This window comes from Piliocolobus tephrosceles, chromosome 2, assembly GCF_002776525.5.
Source record: "Piliocolobus tephrosceles isolate RC106 chromosome 2, ASM277652v3, whole genome shotgun sequence".
NCBI classification, from domain to species: domain Eukaryota; kingdom Metazoa; phylum Chordata; class Mammalia; order Primates; family Cercopithecidae; genus Piliocolobus; species Piliocolobus tephrosceles.
This window is the reverse complement of record NC_045435.1, coordinates 147767102-147788873: the sequence shown is the minus strand read 5'-3', so window position 1 is coordinate 147788873 and position 21772 is coordinate 147767102. Positions and strand designations below refer to the sequence as shown.

Here is a 21772-nt window from a genome sequence, read left to right as displayed (position 1 = left end):
AACTATGTAAGACATATGCAAATACATTTTCAGATAAAACAAAAGTCCCATTTCCCCTTCACACCACCATCCTGCTATTTTTGTCAGCTTGGTACACATTCCTCCAGGTACTTTTGTATTGAAACATGTACTGGAACTTACTGAACCTACAGATAAGAGGTGGTTGTGTGTTTTTTTGTTGCTGTTTTCTTTCCCGTTTAAATAAATGGCATTCATATTGTATGCATTGCCTTACTGGAAAAAAACTTAACATTGTCTTAGAGACCTTTCAGCTTCAGTGCCTGTATGTGATTGTTTAAATTTGTATTTAGATACATTAAATTAAAATGAATATTTACCTCCTTGGTTACTCAGGTACTCAGTAGCTACATGTGACTAATCATTATCGTATTGGATAGCATAGATAAAGAACATTTTCATAATTGCAGGAATTTCTATTAATGCTGATATATAGCTACTTTGTTCTTTTTGTACAGTATTTTATAATATGGATGCACCATAATTTATGTAATCATTTCTCTACTGAAGACATATATGCTTATTTCCAGTAATTTTCTATCACCAACAATGCTCTGTTTGGAAATGTTTCCTTAGACACTGAGAAGCAGAATTCCTATATGAATTAATATAGCCAGTCTAAATTTAAAAAATTATTTCCAGATTGCCTTCTCAGTGGGTCTACCAGTTTACATTTTTCACCAGTGGTGTTGGAGAGAATAGTTGTCCCTACCATTACTGGCACTGGGTACATAAACTGTAAACATATTTGCATACCGTCAAGTGAAATATTTCATTTTATGGTAGAGTGCTCTGATCACTATTGAGGTCGAACATATCGCTTGTATTTACTGGTAATATTCTTGTTCTATCCTTTGACAAATTTTCTTTTATTCTATCTCTTTTTTTGTATTGATTCTATAGAAGATATTTATGTATTTTTGATATTAAATCTTTGTAATATATGTTGCAGCTACACCCCCTAATTTGTCTTTTGTTTATGGTATCTTTGATTATTTATGGTGCCTTGAAGAAGTTTTAAAATTTGAGGTATTCTACTTAATAGTCAGTCTTTTACTTCATGCTTTTGCACTTTATATTTTCTTTAAGAAGCCTTTTTGTATCCCTAAGTTGTATGTCCACTTTTCCTATATCTTTTTATAATACTTTTGTAAAGGTTTATTTTACTTTACATTTAGATTTCCAATCCATTTCCTTCTCTTGTTTCCAATTTGAAAAACTTTTTTAAGGCCTAGCTTAAACATTTCTTTTCCTTCTATTCCCCCTCTCTTTACCACCTTGATTATGGTCTTTTGCACTATTGTTTTGTTTTGTTTGTTTGTTGTTGTTTTTTGAGATGGAGTCTCACTCTGTCGCCAGGCTGGAGTGCGTTGGCATGATCTTGGCTCAGATCTCGGCTCACTGCAACCGCCGACTTCCTGGTTCATGCCGTTCTCCTGTCTCAGCCTCCCAAGTAGCTGGGATTACAGTCACATGCCACCACGCCCAGCTAATTATTGTATTTTTAGTAGATGGGGTTTCACCATGTTGGCCAGACTGGTCTTGATCTCCTGACCTTGTAATCCACCCGCCTCAGCCTCCCAAAGTGCTGGGATTATAGGCGTGAGCCACTACACCTGGCACACTATTGAAGATACAAATGTATCACTCTGTACCAATACTGCATAACAGAAATGTAATGCAAGCCTCAAATGCAAGTCACATATGTAATTTCAAAATTTTGAGTAGCCATGTTAAAAACAGTAAAAAGAAACAGGTGAAATAAATTTTGACATTTCTTATTGTCTTATCAACACGTAATAAGTATAAAATGTTAGTAATGAGAATTTTTTTCCTAGTGTGTTTTTATACTTCAGGACGTTTCAAACTGGACTAGTTTCATATCAATTGCTCAATAGCCACATGAGGCTAGTGTCTACTCTGTTGAATAGTATGCCCCTTCTCTACACGTGTGTTTATATGTTTATCTTCCCCATTTTCCTATCGTTTCCTCAAGGAGAGAAATAATTAATTTGTCTTTTTATCCACGTTTTATTCAAACTGTCTGTGTTCAGTATTGTGATATGTTTGGGAAAAGCTAAAAACTAAAATGTCTTTGGGTGACATAAATGGAAGAATAATTTGCAGAAGAGGGAGATGATGATACTGTTCTGTTTACTGGACATACTGTCCCCTTATTATTATGCTTGGTCATAGGATCCATGCTTTAGAAAGGCATTATGATATTAGAAAAAGCTCTGAAAAAAGTGATTAGTGGCTGGGCACAGTGGCTTCCGGCACTTTGGGAGGCTGAGGTGGGCAGATCACGAGGTCAGGAGATCAAGACTATCCTGGCTAACACGGTGAAACCCCCTCTCTACTAAAAATACAAAAAATTAGCCAGGTGTGGTGATGGGCACCTGTAGTCCCACATATGCAGGAGGCTGAGGCAGGAAAATGGCATGAACCTGGGAGGCGGAGCTTGCAGTGAGCCAAGATTGTGCCACTGCACTCCAGCCTGGGCGACAGAGCAAGACTCTGTCCAAAAAAAAAAAAAAAAATGTGATTAGTTTGATGAGGTGTCATTCAGTCATGCCATATGAGGAATGACTATAACCTTGATGGTGCTTGGCTTGGGACTGGGGAAGTATGGATGGGCATGTGTGAGAGAGTATAATCTTCAAAGGCTTGAAGGGCTGTTAAAAGCAGGAATCAGTCTTTGTAACTCTAGGAGTAGAACTAAGTCCAAGAAGTAGAAATAACCATGACCAGATCTTGGGTGAATGTTAGGAAGGAATTTCCAACCATATAATACCTGAAAATGAATTGGTCTATGTCACCACCAAGGAATTGCCCTACATCGGAGGTGTTCTAGCAGATTGCCTTTTCATGATAGATGACAAAAGACCTCTAGCCTCATATGGGTTAGGGGGTTAGACAAAATGACTTCCAGAGATCCTTCTGTCCTTGAGGTACTGTGATTCCATGAGATCATACCTGGGAGCATACTTGAGTTACTTAGAAAAATGTACCATCAAATTGTAGAAAATTTGTGTGAAGATATTTTTGTCTGGATGCTTGGATTTACTTTTTTTTTAATTTTTTTTTTTTTGAGACGGAGTCTCGCTCTGTTGCCCAGGCTGGAGTGCAGTGGCCGGATCTCAGCTCACTGCAAGCTCTGCCTCCCGGGTTTACACCATTCTCCTGCCTCAGCCTCCTGAGTAGCTGGGACTACAGGCACCCGCCACCTCGCCCGGCTAGTTTTTTGTATTTTTTTTTAGTAGAGACGGGGTTTCACCATGTTAGCCAGGATGGTCTCGATCTCCTGACCTCGTGATCCACCCGTCTCGGCCTCCCAAAGTGCTGGGATTGCAGGCTTGAGCCACCGCGCCCGTCCGGATTTACTTTTATCTCTCTTCATGAGGTTCTGAAACAATCACATTAGATTTATATGTTTTCTGTAAACTTTGTCACTGAAAAAACTTTGTATTATAAAAATATTTCAGTCACTGAGTTTATTCAACATTGTTCACTACCTTTAGTTATTCAGAGATTCTGGGCTTCTCAGACCTCACTTGGAAAGGTCTGATAAGACCAAATATAAAATGCTATGTTTGTGATGATTCAGTTCTTTCAAAGGGTTGCCAATTTGTGGTTTACAGTAAACACTTGGGTTACTAAATATTCTAGTGAAGATTAGCACTTTTCATTTGCATCTTTTTTTCTTCTGAGAATCTCAAATACCTTAAAGATAAGCAGAAATTAATAATCAGCATTCATTCTGAAAACTTTTATATTAATATTCAGCAAGTGATCTTTAAGATTGAGTTAGGAACTTGTGGCCCTGGTGTGTTATTTTCAAATAACTAGAAACTTATATTTTCAAATGATGATTTTTATCTTTGAAGCAAGGGTTTTGATTTGTTTTTTTAATAGCTTATTTTCAAAGTTAAGAAATGCAAGAAAGGGTGTCAATATATTTCCTTCAGGAAAGGTCCTGGTTGGTAAAATACGTAAAAGTACAAACTCCTAAATTCGCCATCATTTCCTGGTGGATTTATAAAAATTTTTCTCCAGAATCTAATGTATCATATTAACTTCCACACAGGGCTATGGAACACACCTGATGAATCATTTGAAAGAATATCACATAAAGCATGACATCCTGAACTTCCTCACATATGCAGATGAATATGCAATTGGATACTTTAAGAAACAGGTTGGTTTCTCACCGCACAACACTGTTTTGTCATTACTTTTCTTAATATGTTCTCAGGTAGCCTTCTTCCAAATAAGTTTCTCCCCCAGTGTTTTCCACTTATAAGAACAGACGTTTGTTTTATATAAAAATAAAACATATTTTATCAAAATATATTTTATCAAAAATAAGCTTCAGCCTGGCTTAGAGAGTGTCACTAGCACATAGTAAGTACTGAATAACGATTTGTTGAGAGAATGAATGAATGTCATCTGTCAGTGAGGTATAATATTGTATCCTAACATTCTAAAATATGGTTTCTAATAAGAAATTCCCAGTCCTGGAATTTGGTGGGTAGCATTCTCCGTGAATGAGAAAAACAGATTCAGTTTCTGGAAGACCTCCATTTATAATAGCAGAGAGGAAATCCTGGAGTTTACAAAAAACTGCAAACAGTACTGATTCTACAGCACATAGTGGGCTAGGAGCTTGGCTGTCCATCTTTGCAGTTCCTTCCTTTCTCCCTTCCTCCCTTCCTTTCTTTTTTTTTGAGACAGGGTCTCACTTTGGTGCCTAGGCTGAGACTGCAGTGGTGCAATCTCAGCTTACCACAGCCTTGACCTCTTGGGCTCAGGTGATTCTCCCACCTCAGCCTCCCAAGTAGCTGTGACTACACCCAGCTAATTTTTTGTATTTTTAGTAGAGACAGGGTTTTGCCATGTTACCCAGGCTGGTCTCGAGCTCCTGGACTCAAGCAATCCACCCACCTCGGCCTCCCTAAGTGCTGGGATTACAGGCATGAGCAACTTCACCAGGCCTCTGTCCTAACAGTTTCTTATCAGAAGTTTTCAGCTCAGGCTGGGTGCAGTGGCTCATGCCTGTAATCCTAGTACTGTGGGAGGCCAGGGCGGGAGGATTGCTGTGCTCAGGAGTTTGAAACAGCCTGGGCAAAATAGTGGGACCTTGTCTCTCTTTAAATAAGTCTTAAAATAAGTTTTCACGTCAGCTTTTTGAGGACTATTCTTTGGCTGCATATTTTTTTAACAGTGATTTGTAATTCCTAAACATTCTCATTTACTTTTCTAACTATAAAAGTAATGTATAATCATTGTAGAAAATGTAATAAAGCAAAAGAAGGAAAGAAAAATGGCTTGTAATTCCATCACCCAAAGAAACTTTTTGTTAATGCTTTGATTTTTTTATTTTAAAATTTTTCCTTTGTTTTTCCCCTCAGCTCATACCTATGCTGCTAATGCTTTGACATAAACCTTTTTAATATTTTTTCTGTGTGTATATAAACATAAAAATTGGTTCATACCTATATATATAATATATATATATTTTTGATATTTTTGTGTATATAATAATTTTGATGGTTTCCTAGGATTTTGTTGTAGAAATAGAAAATAATTTCTTTAACCAATACATTTTTGGCTATTTAGGTGTTTCTTGTAGGTAACGTGCATAAGTATGGGTGTGTGTTTGTGTACGTGTTTTGCCCTCATTGATGATAATTTGCTTTGAATAAATCTCTAGAAGTAGAGTTGCTTCCAGACGTTTTTGTTATGTGTTGCCAAATACTTTAAAAGTTTCCATTTTTGTCAGCAGTGTATCAGGGAGTCAGGAAAGGAGTTGGTAACTGAAAAAAAATTTACCACTTTTCCAGATAATAGATTGTGTATGTTTGAATTTATTTATGTGAAGTTTGATTTATTTTTCCATGTTTATCAACTCTTTGTATTTGTTCCTTTTTTGGATTGCTAATTCATTTTCTTTTGTCCCTTTTTCTATAAAAATGTTTAGTTGTACATTGATTTATGAGAACTATTTATATATAACAATATTAACCTTGGATAATATTTGTTTCAACATTGCTCATGGCTTTTTCTTTAAATCTTCAGAATGTTAAAGATTTTAGTACATAAAATGTACGAACTTGGTTTGGTTTGGATTTGTTTGTTGGTTTGCTGTCAGACAGGGTCTTACACTGTCACCCAGGCTGGAGTGCTGTGGCATGATCACAGCTCACTGCAGCCTCAACTTCCTGGGCTCAGGCAATCCTCCTGCCTCAGCCACTTGAGTAGCTGTGACCTCAGGTGCATGCCACCATGCCCAGCAATTTTTTTTTAAAATCATTTATAGAGATGGCGAGGGGTTGGGAGGGAATCTTGCTATGTTGCCTGGGCTGGTCTTGAACTCTTGGACTCAAGTGATCCTCCTACCTCAGTCTCCCAAAGTGCTGAGATTACAGGCATGAGCCACTGCACTCAGCCAGACTTTTTTTTTTTTTTTTTTGATATGTTCTTATGTAATTAGAAAGCTTTTTGTGCTCTGAAGACAGATAAATAATCTCCTATTTGTTATCTTCTCATTGTTTGAGATGCATTTTAACTTTTATGGTAAAACTTACTAAGAAATTAATTGGATTGTTTCACTGAGGTCTTGAGCATCAGCTTTCCTCGGCTGTAACTGTAGTGCAAAGCATGAGATCTCAGCCATGGTTCTTAAATGACTTGTCTGTAGTCCTCTTTGAGGATGATGGCAATAATTACTTGGAAGATAAGTTTTTGTTGAAAGATGAGGCAGTGAACTGCTGGTGATGGTGCTGAAGTTCAAGTAATTTTCTGCAAATAACTGAAATAGATGCTTAAGGAAATTATGTTTATATTATAAATATATTATTTATAATTTTGAATATATACTCTCAAGCAGTCTGTTGTTATGGCTTAAAGTATGTAAATGAGTATATTCCAAAGCATTAATGTCATTGAAACAACCATACATTGTGACTGTCTGGAATTTTTTTGCCTGCAAAGAAAGGATTTCATTTCCTTAGAAACATTAAGTTTCTAATAACTTTATATTTTTGACCATCTTTTCTTTGATAATTTAGATCAATGTTATTGATTTGTTGAGAATCCTGGGGATCCCCTCACCACTTTGGGAGAAATTTGCAACAGTCATATTTAATTATGTAATTCAGTACAAAATTAAACCTAATTTTTACTTAATACCTGTTTCTGTTTCAAACTTTTTAATATTTCTTTCTTTTTATTAGGGCCATTTAAAAAACCTGTTGTCTTGCTTCCTGTTGACACAGTTAGATTTCTGGTGTTTTTGAACTTCATGGGTGGTTTTAAGCTAATCCTCTTCAGAATAGTACAATGAGAACTTCAAAGAAGCTTGTCTTGATTCCTCACATAGTGCCTGGAACATAGTTAGCACTCAGTAGATATTTGTGCATGGTGTTCATGTGAATGAATTTACTTTCTTTTCAGGGTTTCTCCAAAGAAATTAAAATACCTAAAACCAAATATGTTGGCTATATCAAGGATTATGAAGGAGCCACTTTAATGGGGTGTGAGCTAAATCCACGGATCCCATACACAGAATTTTCTGTCATCATTAAAAAGCAGAAGGAGGTAAGCAGGTGGTTGACTCACTCACCCTCTGTACAGGCCGGTCTTAGCTGAGGTGGGTTGCATTTCCTTGGGTGCTGTGTGTACATATTTACTGGATAGCAAACTCTCAGTTTGCTATGGGTTATCTAGATTTCTTCTCTCTCTCTTTTTTAACACAGAGTCTCTCTGTCACCTAGACTGGAGTGCAGTGGCACTATCTCGGCTCACTGTAATCTCTGCCTCCTGGGTCCAAGCAATCCTTGTACCTCAGCCTCCTGAGTAGCTAAGATTACAGGCGTGTGCTACCACGCCCAGCCAATTTTTCTTATTTTTAGTGGAGACAGCGTTTTACCCTGTTGGCCAGGCTGGTCTCGAACTCCTGACCTCAAGTGATCCACCTGCCTCGGCCTCCCAAAGTGTTGGGATTACAGGTGTGAGCCATCACGCCTGGCCATAGATTTCTTCTTTAAAGGTATCCTTGATTTGTTTCCTTTCTCGGTTACCATTTCTACAAGAGTCATTACTTTTTAAATTTGTGTAAAATACAAAATGTGTAAAATATGGTGCATATTTTAACTTCACCTTCAAGCCATTTTACATTCTGGCCTCAATTATCGTTCCCACTCCTATCTCTTTACTTTCATCTCCAAATGCTCCAAATACATCTATTTACTGTTCTCCAAAGTGTCTTCGTCCATTAGCCACCCCCTTCACTCAGCACACGCATAAATCAAACCGTTTCAGCGTGTGTTCCAGTTACTCTTCTGAACTTCTCTAGCATCAGTTTGATCCACCTATTTGAATTTCAATTATTCATCGTCAGTAGACATTTACCTTAGTGTATGTTAATCTCCGCTTTTACATTGCAAGTTCTGAAGGCTTATCTTTCTAGGTATTAAGTGATTTGTTATCTGGTATTGAGGTGACATTTTTTATGCATATGAATGAAAAGAGAAGCAGTAAAAGGGAAAGGTTGATAGAGTTGAATACATAATAATTTAAATTTTCTAAGACAGAAAAAAAAAAACCCCATGATGAAAAGAACAGAACTGGGGAGTACACAAAGGCCATTTATTGAAAGAAAGAACTTTGTGTGTTAAGCACAGGATCACCTCCTGGCTGCCCCCAGTTGGGTGGAGTTTGCAGCTGTGTCATCCCACATCAATTCCACTTGATACTTCTGTTATTCGTTTAGTGCACTTTTCTCTAACAAATAGCTAAGGAGGACATCTGTCTTATCCATCTTTGTTTTCTGGTTTCTACTAACCTCCTTAATCCAAGTTCTTAGTTATTTGTCAGGCATTATCTACGTAACAGCCCTAAAGCTTTTTACACAGTGTCTGGTGCATAGTAGTTACTCATGAAGTATTTTTCTTTTACTTAAAGTGGCTCAGTCTGGTTCTTATGTTTCCTGGGGAAGTGAGCAAAGGCTTTTTTTTTTTTTGGATTTGAAAATAAAAACAACTTTTGTTGCTTTTTGTTCAAAGATATCAGCCTAAGAGAGAATTCCAAGTAGGCACTTGGAAGAGTTAATAAAGCACAGCAGGCTCCTCTCTCTCCCTGTCTCTCTGAAGAGCTGGCTTTCCTCATTGTTCTCTCTGGGGCTTAATGAGCAGGTCTGGATTCAGCAGCACATCGTTCGGCATTAGAAGTTGCTGGCCAGCTAAAGCCATCACCCTGCTGTCAGCTGCTCTTTCCTCATTCCTCCTCCCAGCAGCACTAATTCATCCCCACAGTGTTAGCTGAGAGCAGGATTCCCTTGGCAGAGCCTGCAAATTCACATTGTACATGATCTGTTAGCCCTTCAAAACTACAGGGGAACGCCAGAAGCGCAGAGCTATTTTAGATGGCTAACAAAGCAGTCAACTTTTTAGAAGCCAAGGCTCCCTCCCCCTTCTCTTTTCTCCTCTCCTCCCCCTCCCTCTCTGCCTCCAGCCTTCGCTCACACATTCCGTTGAATGGGTGATGGAGGTTTGGAGCTCTTAATCTAGTTTTTTAAAAAGCTATCTGAAGTCACTTCAATAAAAATATATTTGGATTCATGTAGTATTTTTTTCCACAGAATTCAGTTGATTTTTTACAAGCGTTACTTACTCCAACTGTGAAAAACCCCTCAAGGAAGGTAGGGATTCATGGTGGCAGCAAAGAAACAGTGAATATTTTGAGGCACTTCCTAGCCCCTAAAAGTATACAGGAGCAGAATAAGTTGTAGTTGTCATTAATGGAGATAGAGAGAGAAAACTAGTGTAGTTGAACAGGTGGACCAAGAGTGGAGAGTTAAGTGCTACTTTGTGAGTGTTGACTCCAAGGGAAAGGTAGGATCTGTAGGGGCCTCATGTCACCTGACATGACTTTTTTGTGGGAGATTTGTTTTGAACTGGGCAGCCTGGTAATGAAATCTGCATTAGCAGAGACTCAGAGTCCAACGTGAACAGATTTGTGGGCACATGAACAGGTAGGACCATTGTTATGTCGGTGATGAAGGCACTATTTGAGAAAGTGCAAATAGGCTATGAGCAAGCATAATTGGGTATATATGTGCCTATTCATGTGTGTGTGTGTGTGTACCTGCATACATGTATGTGTGGATAGGCTAGGTGGTGGGTGGGGAGATAAATTCTTAAATCTTAATCTACATGTGACAGTACAAGGAATTGGGGTTGGAGAAGCCAAAGTAAGGATGGGGAAACTCAATGCAATTTTTTAATAAGGAGACATGCAAAGACTGGGTGATGTATTGGAGATGGGGAACTACTCCACTGAAATTTTCTGCTTCGGGAGACCCTAAAACTGACAGCAGTAGATCACAGGACTGAGCTATGGACTTCAGGAGAAGAAGATGAGGACATACTTTCATCTGGAAGGCATTGATTTTATGGTCATGGTAGGGAGTTGAAGTGAAGATATTTTCTAGGGAGGTGAAGATAATATACTAGAACACAATGAAAATATCTCCTTTCTGAGATGCAAGTCAAAACCACAATGTGACACCATCTCACACCAGTCAGAATGGCCATTATTAAGAAGTTAAAAAAATGACAGATGTTGGCAAAGCTGTGGAGAAAACGGAATACTTATACACTCTTGGTGGGAATGCAGATTAGTTCAGCCCCTGTGGAAAGCAGTTTGGAGATTTCTCAAAGAATTAAAAATAGAATTACCATTTCATGCAGCAATTCTATTACTGAGTATATACCAAAGGAAAATAAATTGTTTTTCCAAAAAGATACATGTGCTATTATGTTCATTACAGCGCTATTCACAATAACAAAGACATGGAATCAATCCAGGTGTCCATCAAAGGTAGATTGGATAAAGAAAATGTAGTACATATACACCATGAAATATTATGCAGCCATAAAAAAGAACAAAATCATGTCCTTTGCAGCAGTGTGGGTTTAGCTGGGGCCATTATCCTAAGCAGATTAACACAGTAACAGAAAACAAAATACTGCATGTTTTCTGTTATAAGTGGGAACTGAACATTGGGTATACATGCTCACAAAGATGGGAACAGTAGACACTGGGTTTTCCAAAAGAGGCAAGAGAGGGAGAGGAGTAAGGGTTGAAAAACTACCTGTCAGGTACTATGCTCACTACCTGGACAGTGGGATCATTAGAAGAGCAAAGCTCAGCATCACACAATATACCCATAATACCCCCTGTATCTAAAATGAAAACAAAAAATTAAAATTAAAAAAGATCTCTTCTCCATAGTGATTACTGGAGGTACAGAGAACTTAGGAAGCCTCCCAGTCCCATTAACAGTCACTTCTCAGGAGCCCACAATCTTTAAGGTGCTACGTGAGGTGTGTGGAAGCCATCTGGTAGGTCATTGCATTTGAGAGTCCCTTGGTGAAGAGAAGGAAACTTTCCAAATTGAAACAGTCTTCAGCATATTCTCTGAAGGTGTCTATTTAGGAGATTGCCCTTGGGATTTTTTTTTTTTTTTTTTTGAGACAGAGTCTCACTCTTTCGCTCAGACTGGAGTGCAGTGGCACCATCTTGACTCACTGCAAGCTCCACCTCCCGGGTTCATGCCATTCTCCTGCCTCAGCCTCCCGAGTAGCTGGGACTACAGGTGCCCGCCACCACACCCAGCTAATTTTTTGTATTTTTAGTAGAGATGAGGTTTCACTGTGTTAGCCAGGATGGTCTCGATCTCCTGACCTCGTGATCTGCCCGCCTCGGCCTCCCAAAGTGCTGGGATTATAGGCGTGAGCCCTCGCGACCGGCTGGGATTCTTAATTTTTTAAGAAAGAAGATTTGGACTTACAAATAAATGGAAAGCACCCATCTAGATCAGCCCTGTCAAAAGTGGCAGTCACTAGCCACATGTGGCCACTGAGTACTTGATATGTGGTTAGTCAAAATTAAGGCATGCTATAAGCATAAAATCCTCTGATTTTCTTTTCTTTCTTTCTTTCCTTTTTTCTTTTCTTTTTTTTTTTTTTTTTTGAGAGGAAGTCTCAGTCTGTCACCCAGGCTGGAGTGCAATGGCACAATCTTGGTTCACTGCAACCTCCACCTCCCAGGTTCAAGCGATTCTCCTGTCTCAGCCTCCTGTGTAACTGGGATTACAGGTGTGCACTACCATGCCCAGTTAACTTTTTGTATTTTTAGTAGAAATGGGGTTTCACCATGTTGGCCAGGCTGGTCTCGACCTCCTCACCTCAAGTGATCCACCCACCTCAGCCTCCCAAAGTGCTGGGATTACAGGTGTGAGCCACCACGCCTGGCCAATCCTCTGGTTTTCAAGAGTTCATATGAATAAAGCAATGTAAAATATCTTACACTTTTTTCCAATTGTATGTTACAATATTTTAGATATAATGGGTTAAATGAAATACATTATTAAAGTCAATTTCACTTGTTTCTTTTTGCCTTTTAAAAATGCGGCTAGTAGAAAAATTTAAATTACATGAGTGGCTTGTATTATGTCTCTATTGGACAGCACTGATCTAGATTTACTAGGAATATACTTTTACTAGCTCATTCATTTTATGAAGTTATTTGTTTAACTGTTAGGATTACATATTTATGCTGCAGTATTTACCAGCTATATGTTTGAAATCAATCAGGAAGTAGATTTTTTTGTTTTCCTTTGTGAATGCAATTAGTGATTTCTATTGTTTTGTTTCATGTTTCCAAAATTTCGTTGTGATATGTTTAATTTCCGGGATGGTGACTTTTTAGTTTTTTTTTTTTTTTTTAAGGGATAACCTCACTGTCTTGGAAGTAGTTACCTCAGCATATTAATAATTATTTTACACAACAAACAAAACATCTCTTAACATTTCTCAGTCAATGTGATGGCTCATGTCATGGTTGTGTTGCTTTAATAGATGATACTTTAAATTGTATTATTGTTTTCTTTCTTCTCATGACAGCCTACTATTATAGAGCTGCTTTTTTGATGCAGCTAGAATAGGTTGGAGCTCCAGCCTTGAAAAGTTTAAATAGTAAAGCTTTAACTACTGTAGGCGTTGGGGACTTTCTGGGGCCCGTTTACCTGCCTCTCTAGTCTGAAGGGAACAGTTCCTAGTTATGGGATGTGAAGAGATTCTGTCACTTGACTGAGTCGTGAATGCTCAGGGCTGCTTTCCTGTAATTCTGGCAGAGCCTCCTCAGAGAGGCAGGGCAAAATAATTGGCTGTTATGCTACAGATGACAAGTGGGCCCTAGGGGCTGTGTGTTTTCTCAATATTGGCTTTTCTGGATGGCAGGGACAAGTAACTCAAAGATGTTTTTGTGAATGTCACTAAATAGACATGGTATAATATAATCTGTTCATATCTTACCTGTTAAATAGCATTCACCCCTTTCTCCCATCTCATTTCATAAAAAAGACTGTTTTGTTAGGAAAACATTTCATTGGGTTGGCTGACTTGAACTGTATCCATAGACTTCTTTCCCTAAACACATTTCCTTCTTGTGCTTTACAGATAATTAAAAAGCTGATTGAAAGAAAACAGGCACAGATTCGAAAAGTTTACCCTGGACTTTCATGTTTTAAAGATGGAGTTCGACAGATTCCTATAGAAAGCATTCCTGGAATTAGTACGTATAGACCTTCTTTTAAAAGCGAAATTTTTTTTTTTTTTTTTTTGAGACGGAGTCTTAAAAGTGAAATTTTTTAGTAATGCTGTGATTTGTGTTTGAAACAATTTCCAGAATGCAGTAACTTGGAAAGCTATATTGCCCTGTCTCTGTGTTATCTCTAGTCTTTTAAGAAAGGCAGCAAATGTCATCCTGTTATGTCTTCCCTACCACCCAATACAAACAAACCAAAGGGAGCTTAGATGCCCCCTTGTAATAGCTGTTAATATCCACCATTTATTAAGAGTCTGCTCTTTGTAGCACAGTGCGAATTATTACGCATATGCAACCTTGAAAGCAGGGAATCCTATTTTATAAATGGGGAAATCGAGTTCCAAAGCAGTTAGATCATTTACTGCTAAAGGGCACATAGCCAGTAACGGTCAGAATTAGAAGCAGCCCAGTTCTGATGTCCAAACAACTTACTGTTTGCACCGTGTCTCATTGCCACCAGGGTTGCAAGCTCCAAGGTCAGTGCTTGACTAAACTAGTCTCCCCAAACTTCTAAAAAGTATTATTTGTTATACATGATGGAAATTGTATACCTTGTTTCATATTCCCTATTTTACAGTAGTTTTCCTAAGGGTTCTTGGCTGTATGTTAGAGTTGAGTTGTATTGGCTCAAACCATACCAAATAGTTGTTTTTATAGGTCAAAAGCCATTGAATATCATTTGGCAATTTTATTCAGTTGAAATCCAAGTTCTTTTTAATATATTTAGGCATTAATAAACAAAACAAAATCAAACAAGCAAAAATTTTCCAGAAAAAATAAAATGTTATTTTGGCAAGATATATCACTTTATTACATCTGCCCTCTGGGATGTCTTACTTTTATGCTAAATCCAGAAATTCTACTTCCATGTAATATCTCTATTAATGACATAATAGCAACCAGATCATTGAATGCCTACTTGTGCCACACATTTATCTGTGCTTTTTTTTTTGTACATCAACTACTCTCAATAGGGATAAAAACCACCTGATTTTTAGGGTTCTGTTTTATAGATCGATAAACTGAGAGACAACTTACTCTTATTTAGGGTGAGTTACCTTTTAAGGAAAGAACAGGAAATCACATCCAGATCTGTCAGACTCCAGGCTGTTTTCTATCTGCTACACTAAACTTTCTTGCATTACAAGCAGGGCCTTAGCCAAATAGAACAGAGACCAGGACAGAGTTTGTTCTGACCTAAAATAACAGCTTAACTCTTTTACAGGGTCATCAGCAAAACATTTGACTTTCAGTTTAAAAAATACACATGCCCACAGTACTGTACATATTTATTTTCTATGCTCTCCACTGAAAGGTTGGTGTTCCTGCTTTAAAAACAGTAACATATGGGGCAGTGTTGTTAGTCTTGGAAATGTTTTATATTGTTAGCGGTATAAGGAAGTAACTAATTGCCATTAATTTCAGTCTTTTCTCAGAAGTAGATTTTTATTGAGGCATGCCTGTAATTTATTGTTTTTGATAAATATTAACTATGTTACTCTCTTGACCAAAAGCACTTCTCATTCAGTGTTTCATTTTGTTGACGTATAGGAGAGACAGGCTGGAAACACAGTGGAAAAGAGAAAAGGTAAGTATGACAGGCAAAAGGATGTTAATGGAAGTGATTTTTCCCCCCACCCAGCAACTTAAAGAAAATGGGCAAACTAATTGTAGTCACTCACACAACAGTTGGTGGGTTTTGAGTTTCCTAAAACATTCTGGAATGATTCCAATTTTAGGTTTTTGTAAGAATAAGCTGAATAGTAATAGCTGGCAATAGGGTAAAAATCTAATCATTGCTCCTTGTTTCCCTTTTTCCTTTCAAGTAAAGAGCCCAGAGACCCTGACCAGCTTTACAGCACGCTCAAGAGCATCCTCCAGCAGGTGAAGGTGGGTGTCCTCTTTATTCACCTCATGCACATATTTTGAAATGATTTCCCACATGGAATTACCATATTAGATACCTTACTTTTTTCTTTACCCAAGAGCCATCAAAGCGCTTGGCCCTTCATGGAACCTGTGAAGAGAACAGAAGCTCCGGGATATTATGAAGTTATAAGGTTCCCCATGGGTAATGCCATTAACATTTTCTAAGTATAGATTTAAAACTCTGGATGGCGGTGTGGGGGACAAATGGTTGCTGAGGTTGATTTGTACTCCTCTGTTTAGGGTAGGAAGTGTATGACGGGTGGTGGGATTCCATGCACCGTGGAGGGGCAGTGATGGCAGAGAAGTGGGTGGCTGTGTTCATTAGAGACATTCTGCAGCTGTCGTTTAGGCCCACATGAGCTTAACGACAAAGACACAGAAAATCCAGGGTAACTGCAGATAGCACTAGATATGAGAGCTGGTACTTTAGATATAACTTTGCTTATATTCTAACTGTTTGGTGCAAATAGAAAACATCAGCTTATCCTCTTGATATGCTTTGAGTCTGTTGTAAATAGGTATTCCTTTTAATAATTATTCAAGATAATAATGAAAGAAGTTAAACTACTTGACTGCTGTGCTTTTAGAGGGAGAAATTCTACTTATCACAATTCTGGATTTTCCATGCCCTTGATGGGTACTGTTAATGTCACTGTATATACTCTTTATTTTAAGCTTTGTCTCATATCCAAAATCAAACAAAAAAGGATGTCTTCAGAAATGTAGAATTGTGCAGTTTGGTGCTTTGCCCACACTATGCTAAAATGAATGATTAATTGAATCAATTGAGAACGCTCAAATTAAACTAATTTGGCATTGTGTGGGTGACAGCTAGCTGAAATGTTTTGTTTTTATCAGTTATGTGGCCATATTTTTGGAGAGAGCCAGAGTCTTCTGTCTCTTTTCTACTTGTAATCTATTCCAGGTGCTAAGAATTGTGGAAGTCCAGCCTGGGTAAGGTAGTGAGACCCTGTCTCTACAAAAAGTAAAAAATTAGCCAGGTGCAGTGGCACACGCCTGAGGCCCCAGCTACTTGGGAGGCTGAGGTTGGAGGATCGCTTGAGCCCAGGAGTTTGAGGCTGCAGTGAGCTGTGATTGCACCACTGCACTTCAGCCTGGGCACTGGAAGGAGACCCCGTCTCAAAAAACAAAACAAAACAACAACAAAAAAATTATGGAAGTATTAAAAATGTGAAAAGGAAGAGTGAAAGGGATGCATTAGCTCCTTGATAACTGAGTTATTTATAGGTGTTTTCTATAGCATTTAAATGTTTCACATGAATATTTTATATATTTGTAGTAATGATTTCAGTAGCTCACACCCCTTAAAGTGGACACACACCTATATGCTTTTCTTTCCCTCTTCTCTCTGCCTTACCACTATTTATTTGAGTACAAGAAAATAAAGGGTAGGGTTGAGTCAGTCTAGAATTCCGAATGGAAGGCTGATTTGGGAATCAGTATTGTCCACTATGTGCAAAATATGTTAAAAGTCTTTGTGTCTATTTCTAACCATAAATTAACTGATTTTTGTATCCTCTTCTCTGGACCGTCTCAGCTTCTTTTGTGAAACCCTCATGGGAAGTTGTGTCAGTTTGGGGCCCTTTCAGCCCTTGTCCACATGCATTCTGAAGACGTGCAGTGATAGGTCTAGCAGATCCCATGGATCATAGCCTACTTACAGCCTGCTTTCTGAAAGTGTTTTGCTTGGTCCAGCCTGTGAAGGTTGTGAACTTCTCCAGTTGGATACCACCTGTGTGCATAGCTGAGTCTCACGGGGGGAAAACTGACCTAATTGAGCAAGGCCAATGATGGGCTGAAAGGTGTGCTGGACAAACTTAATTAAAGCTATAAATGGTGTTTTTCAGTAGGGCAGTATTTTTTTTTCTTGGTATTGTTTAGATGCTGAGTAAAATATTTAGTTTTGTCCCCAAGATTATCTTGTATTTGAAGACAAGAATGACAAATCAATAATTTTACATTTTCCCATTGTTTCCTTATTTGATTTTTCTAATAACGTTACTTTTCTTTCCCCATATTCTAAAAATGGATGGGATTTTCTCTCATATGGATGGGATCTAACCTGTTTTATTTAGGGAGTCACACACTGGACATCACCTGTATAGTCTGGCCCAAGCATGACTTCTTGTTACCCATGGATGGCTAGGCAGGGTTTTCCTGCTTATCCAGAATTCCCAAATTGAGGGGAAGGGACATGAAAACAGAATAATTTAATGGTGTCTCTATATTTGGTACCACCTATATTTAGTCACCTTTTTTAACCCACCTCATTTTGTCAATTGAAAAAACTCGAAGAAGGCCAGAGGAAGAAAAATGCTATCTATAGCTATAGAATAGAAAGGAAGTATTCAGAATTGTTTATAGTTATTCAGAAAAGTCCAGACACCTCCATAATTCTTGCTTTGTTTCTGTTGCATTTTAGGCTCTCTCCATCTTTTCTTACCCACCTCCTAAAAGTAGTTCGAAAGCTTTTGGACAAACTTCTTTGTGTTGTGTCATCCTTTTGCTCCCCCTCCACCTTTTTTGGGGGTACATGTTTCTTCCTTTTAAAATGTTATAAATATTATATTGGGCAGCATATCTTAAGTGGTAGACATTTAGGTGGAAAAAATAAAAGGAATGTACACATCTACTTTTACTTAGGGCCAATTTCATTGTTTTTTTCTTCCTTAAATGAGAGAACATTTTGATCTGTTTAGTCACACTTGGATGGGACATTTAGTGTGGATTTGATGAGTCTTTGTGTTTCTTAATGATTTTAGATTTTTCTCTCTCTCCAAACTGTTTTAGTTAGAGAGGAAAGAGAAGTTGAAAGTTGAATTTATAGATGTGATGACATACACTCTAACCGAGATAGGCTTTAATCAAGAGATAGGCAGAAGCAGCTTTTTTCCATTTCTTCTTTGATGCTTTTGTGGTGGATTTAGGATATTGATGCAAATGAATTTCTTCCCATTTGGGGATATTGTACATCAATTTACTTACCTTATTAAATGATGATCCCAGTGTATTTGGTTATAGGTTTCTTTCCCCCTGGAAATTTTGTAACATATTTAGAATTTGGGATATTGGTAGTCAAAAGTGTTCCCCCCCCCCATTTGACTTATTTTTCCACACATAGTTCATGCAATTATAGCTTTTAACAATAAAGCCAGACTTCAAGACAACCACGGAACCATAAATAGACAAATGTTAGCATCTATTCTAATCTGCATATAATTCTTTAAATTAGTCCTGACAGTGAGGACTGAGGAAACCCCTCTTTAGTTTTATCAGTTTAGCTGGAGTACTGTTTTCACCTGTAAAGTTCTGCAATTTAAAGCAAGCAGCTATATTGGGAAATTCTTTGCAATAGTCTCACAAGGCTTACTTGCTTTAGAAAATAGATTATTAAATGAAGTTTGTTATTCTTATTTCAGTGGTGGAGCTTGAAGCAAAATTCATTCGAATCATTTTACATGCAAGGTCACTGGTGTGTTTAAATGAAGTTTGTTACTCTTATTTCAGTGATGGAGCTTGAAGCAAAATTCATTTGAATCATTTTACATGCAAGGTCACTGGTGTGTTCACAGATGTATTTATTATTAGTTTCTCTACTTTATCTATATGACACCAAAACAACTGTGAGTTTAGTGAAACAAACGCAGTCTGATAGTTTGAAGTAATTAAATGATTCAATACCAACGTTCCACCTGCTCTGCTCCATATAGATAGAGCTTCTTCTGTGTAATTCTGAATGAATAGCTAACAGTAGTCAGTTCATCATACTTATTGTTGCTAATCTACTTAGCTTCCTTGTGCTGAATAGGGGATTGAACCAGATGACTAATAATGGTCCCTTTAATGCTAAAATGGCTGTGATTTGACATTTTAAAAAAACCCACAAGAGAATGAACATAAGATTTAAGAACTGTTTTCCTTGATCATAAGAATTTCTCTTAAATAAAAGCATTGGGATGATAAAAATGTAATCAAACCAACAACATAGATTTCTTTCCCAGTCCCAGTTTTATCAGCTGCTGTTTAAAATGAGTCAAAGATTGCTAATATTTTTTTTTCCTGTGCAGATCTGAAAACCATGAGTGAACGCCTCAAGAATAGGTACTACGTGTCTAAGAAATTATTCATGGCAGACTTACAGCGAGTCTTTACCAATTGCAAAGAGTACAACCCCCCTGAGAGTGAATACTACAAATGTGCCAATATCCTGGAGAAATTCTTCTTCAGTAAAATTAAGGAAGCTGGATTAATTGACAAGTGATTTTTTTCCCCTCTGCTTCTTAGAAACTCATCAAGCAGTGTGCCTAAAGCAAGGTGGTTTAGTTTTTTACAAAGAATTGGACATGGTGTATTGAAGAGACTTGTAAATGTAATAATTAGCACTTTTGAAAAACAAAAAAAACCTCCTTTTAGCTTTTCAGATACGTATTTAAATTGAAGTCATAGGACATTTTTATTTTATGGAATAGATTTTAATCTATTTACTACTATTAAGGTAAATTTTCTATGGCATGTCCATTAGCTGACTATTCCATGATAGATGATTAGGGGTTTCCTCAAAACCTGTGTGTGAGGAAATTGCACATAGTAGCAAAATTTGGGGAAATTCATAAAATTTTCAGACCATGAATGTTTCCATTTTTTTCTAATGGAATGTGAGAGTTTATTTTTATTTTATTCTGAAGGACTTTAAGGAAGGGATACATGATTTTTAAAAAACCCTGTAAGAGGTGAAATATGTGATGTTTGAAGTCTCATTATAGACTTTTTATATATATTTTTTAAAACACTCGTCTAGATGAGGTGCTTTGAGCAGTTCTGAAAAATGCAGTTCCAGGAAAGCAACTGCTTTGATTCCTAAGGAAGAAATTCTACATAATGCAAACTTTTTAAATAAGCATTTAGGTTTTTGATAATTCTGTCTACCTGCAACAAACTTGTTAGTACATAACCACTATTTTAATAATTATTTTCTCTACACAAATGTGTGATATCGTATTTGACTTTGCTTATGCAGGCCATAAGTTCCAAAAGATAATTTCCCTGGCCACAAAGGCATAAACTTGAAAACACATGAGATTGAATCAACATGCTTTAACAGGAAAAGATGTGTGGTCTATATATGTATCCATCTGGTGAATCCTTGTTCTAATAAATTTTTTTTTCTTTTCTATGATACAGCCACACTGATAATATGTAAATGAACATTTTCCTTTTTATGTCTCCAGATTATGTTTATTGTCTGAGGTAAATTAAATTCCCACCACGGTTTGCTGTCAGTATTTTAACACCCACATTAGTATATGGGTCCAGGGTCATAACCCCCTAAAATCCATCATGCAACCTTATTAATCTATCTTGGGATTCCAGTTTAGTGCTTGGATTTATTTCCTGATTACACTACATAGAAAAGTGAGACATCTGCCATCCCAGCTCTGGGAAAACCAACTAATATACAGCCATATAAATGAAGGCCATCTTGATGGTCTCAACACTAATTTTTTATGATGCAAATTTATAAACTGATTTTTGTAAAGGACAAACTTTTAAAAGTGTATTTAACTTGATGTTTTCTATCAGCATAAATAAAATGGTCATGAATAGTCATTAAAAACAGTTGCCAGTAATAATCTGCATGAAGGAAAAAGACCCCCGCAAATGGCTGAGTTGGAAGTATTGTTTTTGATATGTAACAGATATTCAGAATGCTCACACTGAAAATGCCTCAACTTTTTAAAGTATAAGAAACCACCATGAGTGGTGTCTAGATTTCTAATGAAGAATGATGATACAGTTTGGATTAAGTATCTTGGACTGGTTTTAAACAGTGCTTTGTACCGGATCTGCTGAAGCATCTGTCCAGCCTGGTATCCTGTGAAAGTTTGTTATTTTCTGAGTAGACATTCTTATAGAGTATTGTCTTTAAAATCAGATTGTCTCTTCTATATTGAAAGCATTTTTATGTTTTCTAATTTAAAAATTAATATTTTCTTATAGATATTGTGCAATAAAGCTGAAGTAGAATGTGTGGTTTTTGCAAATGCTTTAACAGCTGATAAAATTTTACATTTGTAAAATTAATATATTGTACTGGTACAAAATAGTTTTAAATTATATTTTAAAAAGCTTCCAA

The 21772-nt window shown here is 37.3% G+C and overlaps 1 protein-coding gene across 3 annotated transcripts in view; it reads left to right on the top strand.

Annotated features, from left to right (window-relative positions):
* Positions 1 to 21772, top strand: part of KAT2B (lysine acetyltransferase 2B) — a 117680-nt gene extending 95908 nt beyond the window's left edge. For 2 of the 3 annotated variants that reach the window (XM_023207309.2, XM_023207311.1), the window contains exons 12-18: positions 4106 to 4216; positions 7474 to 7617; positions 13542 to 13656; positions 15241 to 15277; positions 15516 to 15579; positions 15676 to 15760; positions 19707 to 21772. In XM_023207309.2, coding sequence (XP_023063077.1) covers positions 4106 to 4216; positions 7474 to 7617; positions 13542 to 13656; positions 15241 to 15277; positions 15516 to 15579; positions 15676 to 15760; positions 19707 to 19900 — 750 coding nt within the window. In that variant the 3' untranslated portion in view covers positions 19901 to 21772. The remainder of the gene's footprint in view (positions 1 to 4105; positions 4217 to 7473; positions 7618 to 13541; positions 13657 to 15240; positions 15278 to 15515; positions 15580 to 15675; positions 15761 to 19706) is intronic. The other variant, XM_023207310.2, reaches the window with a different exon arrangement.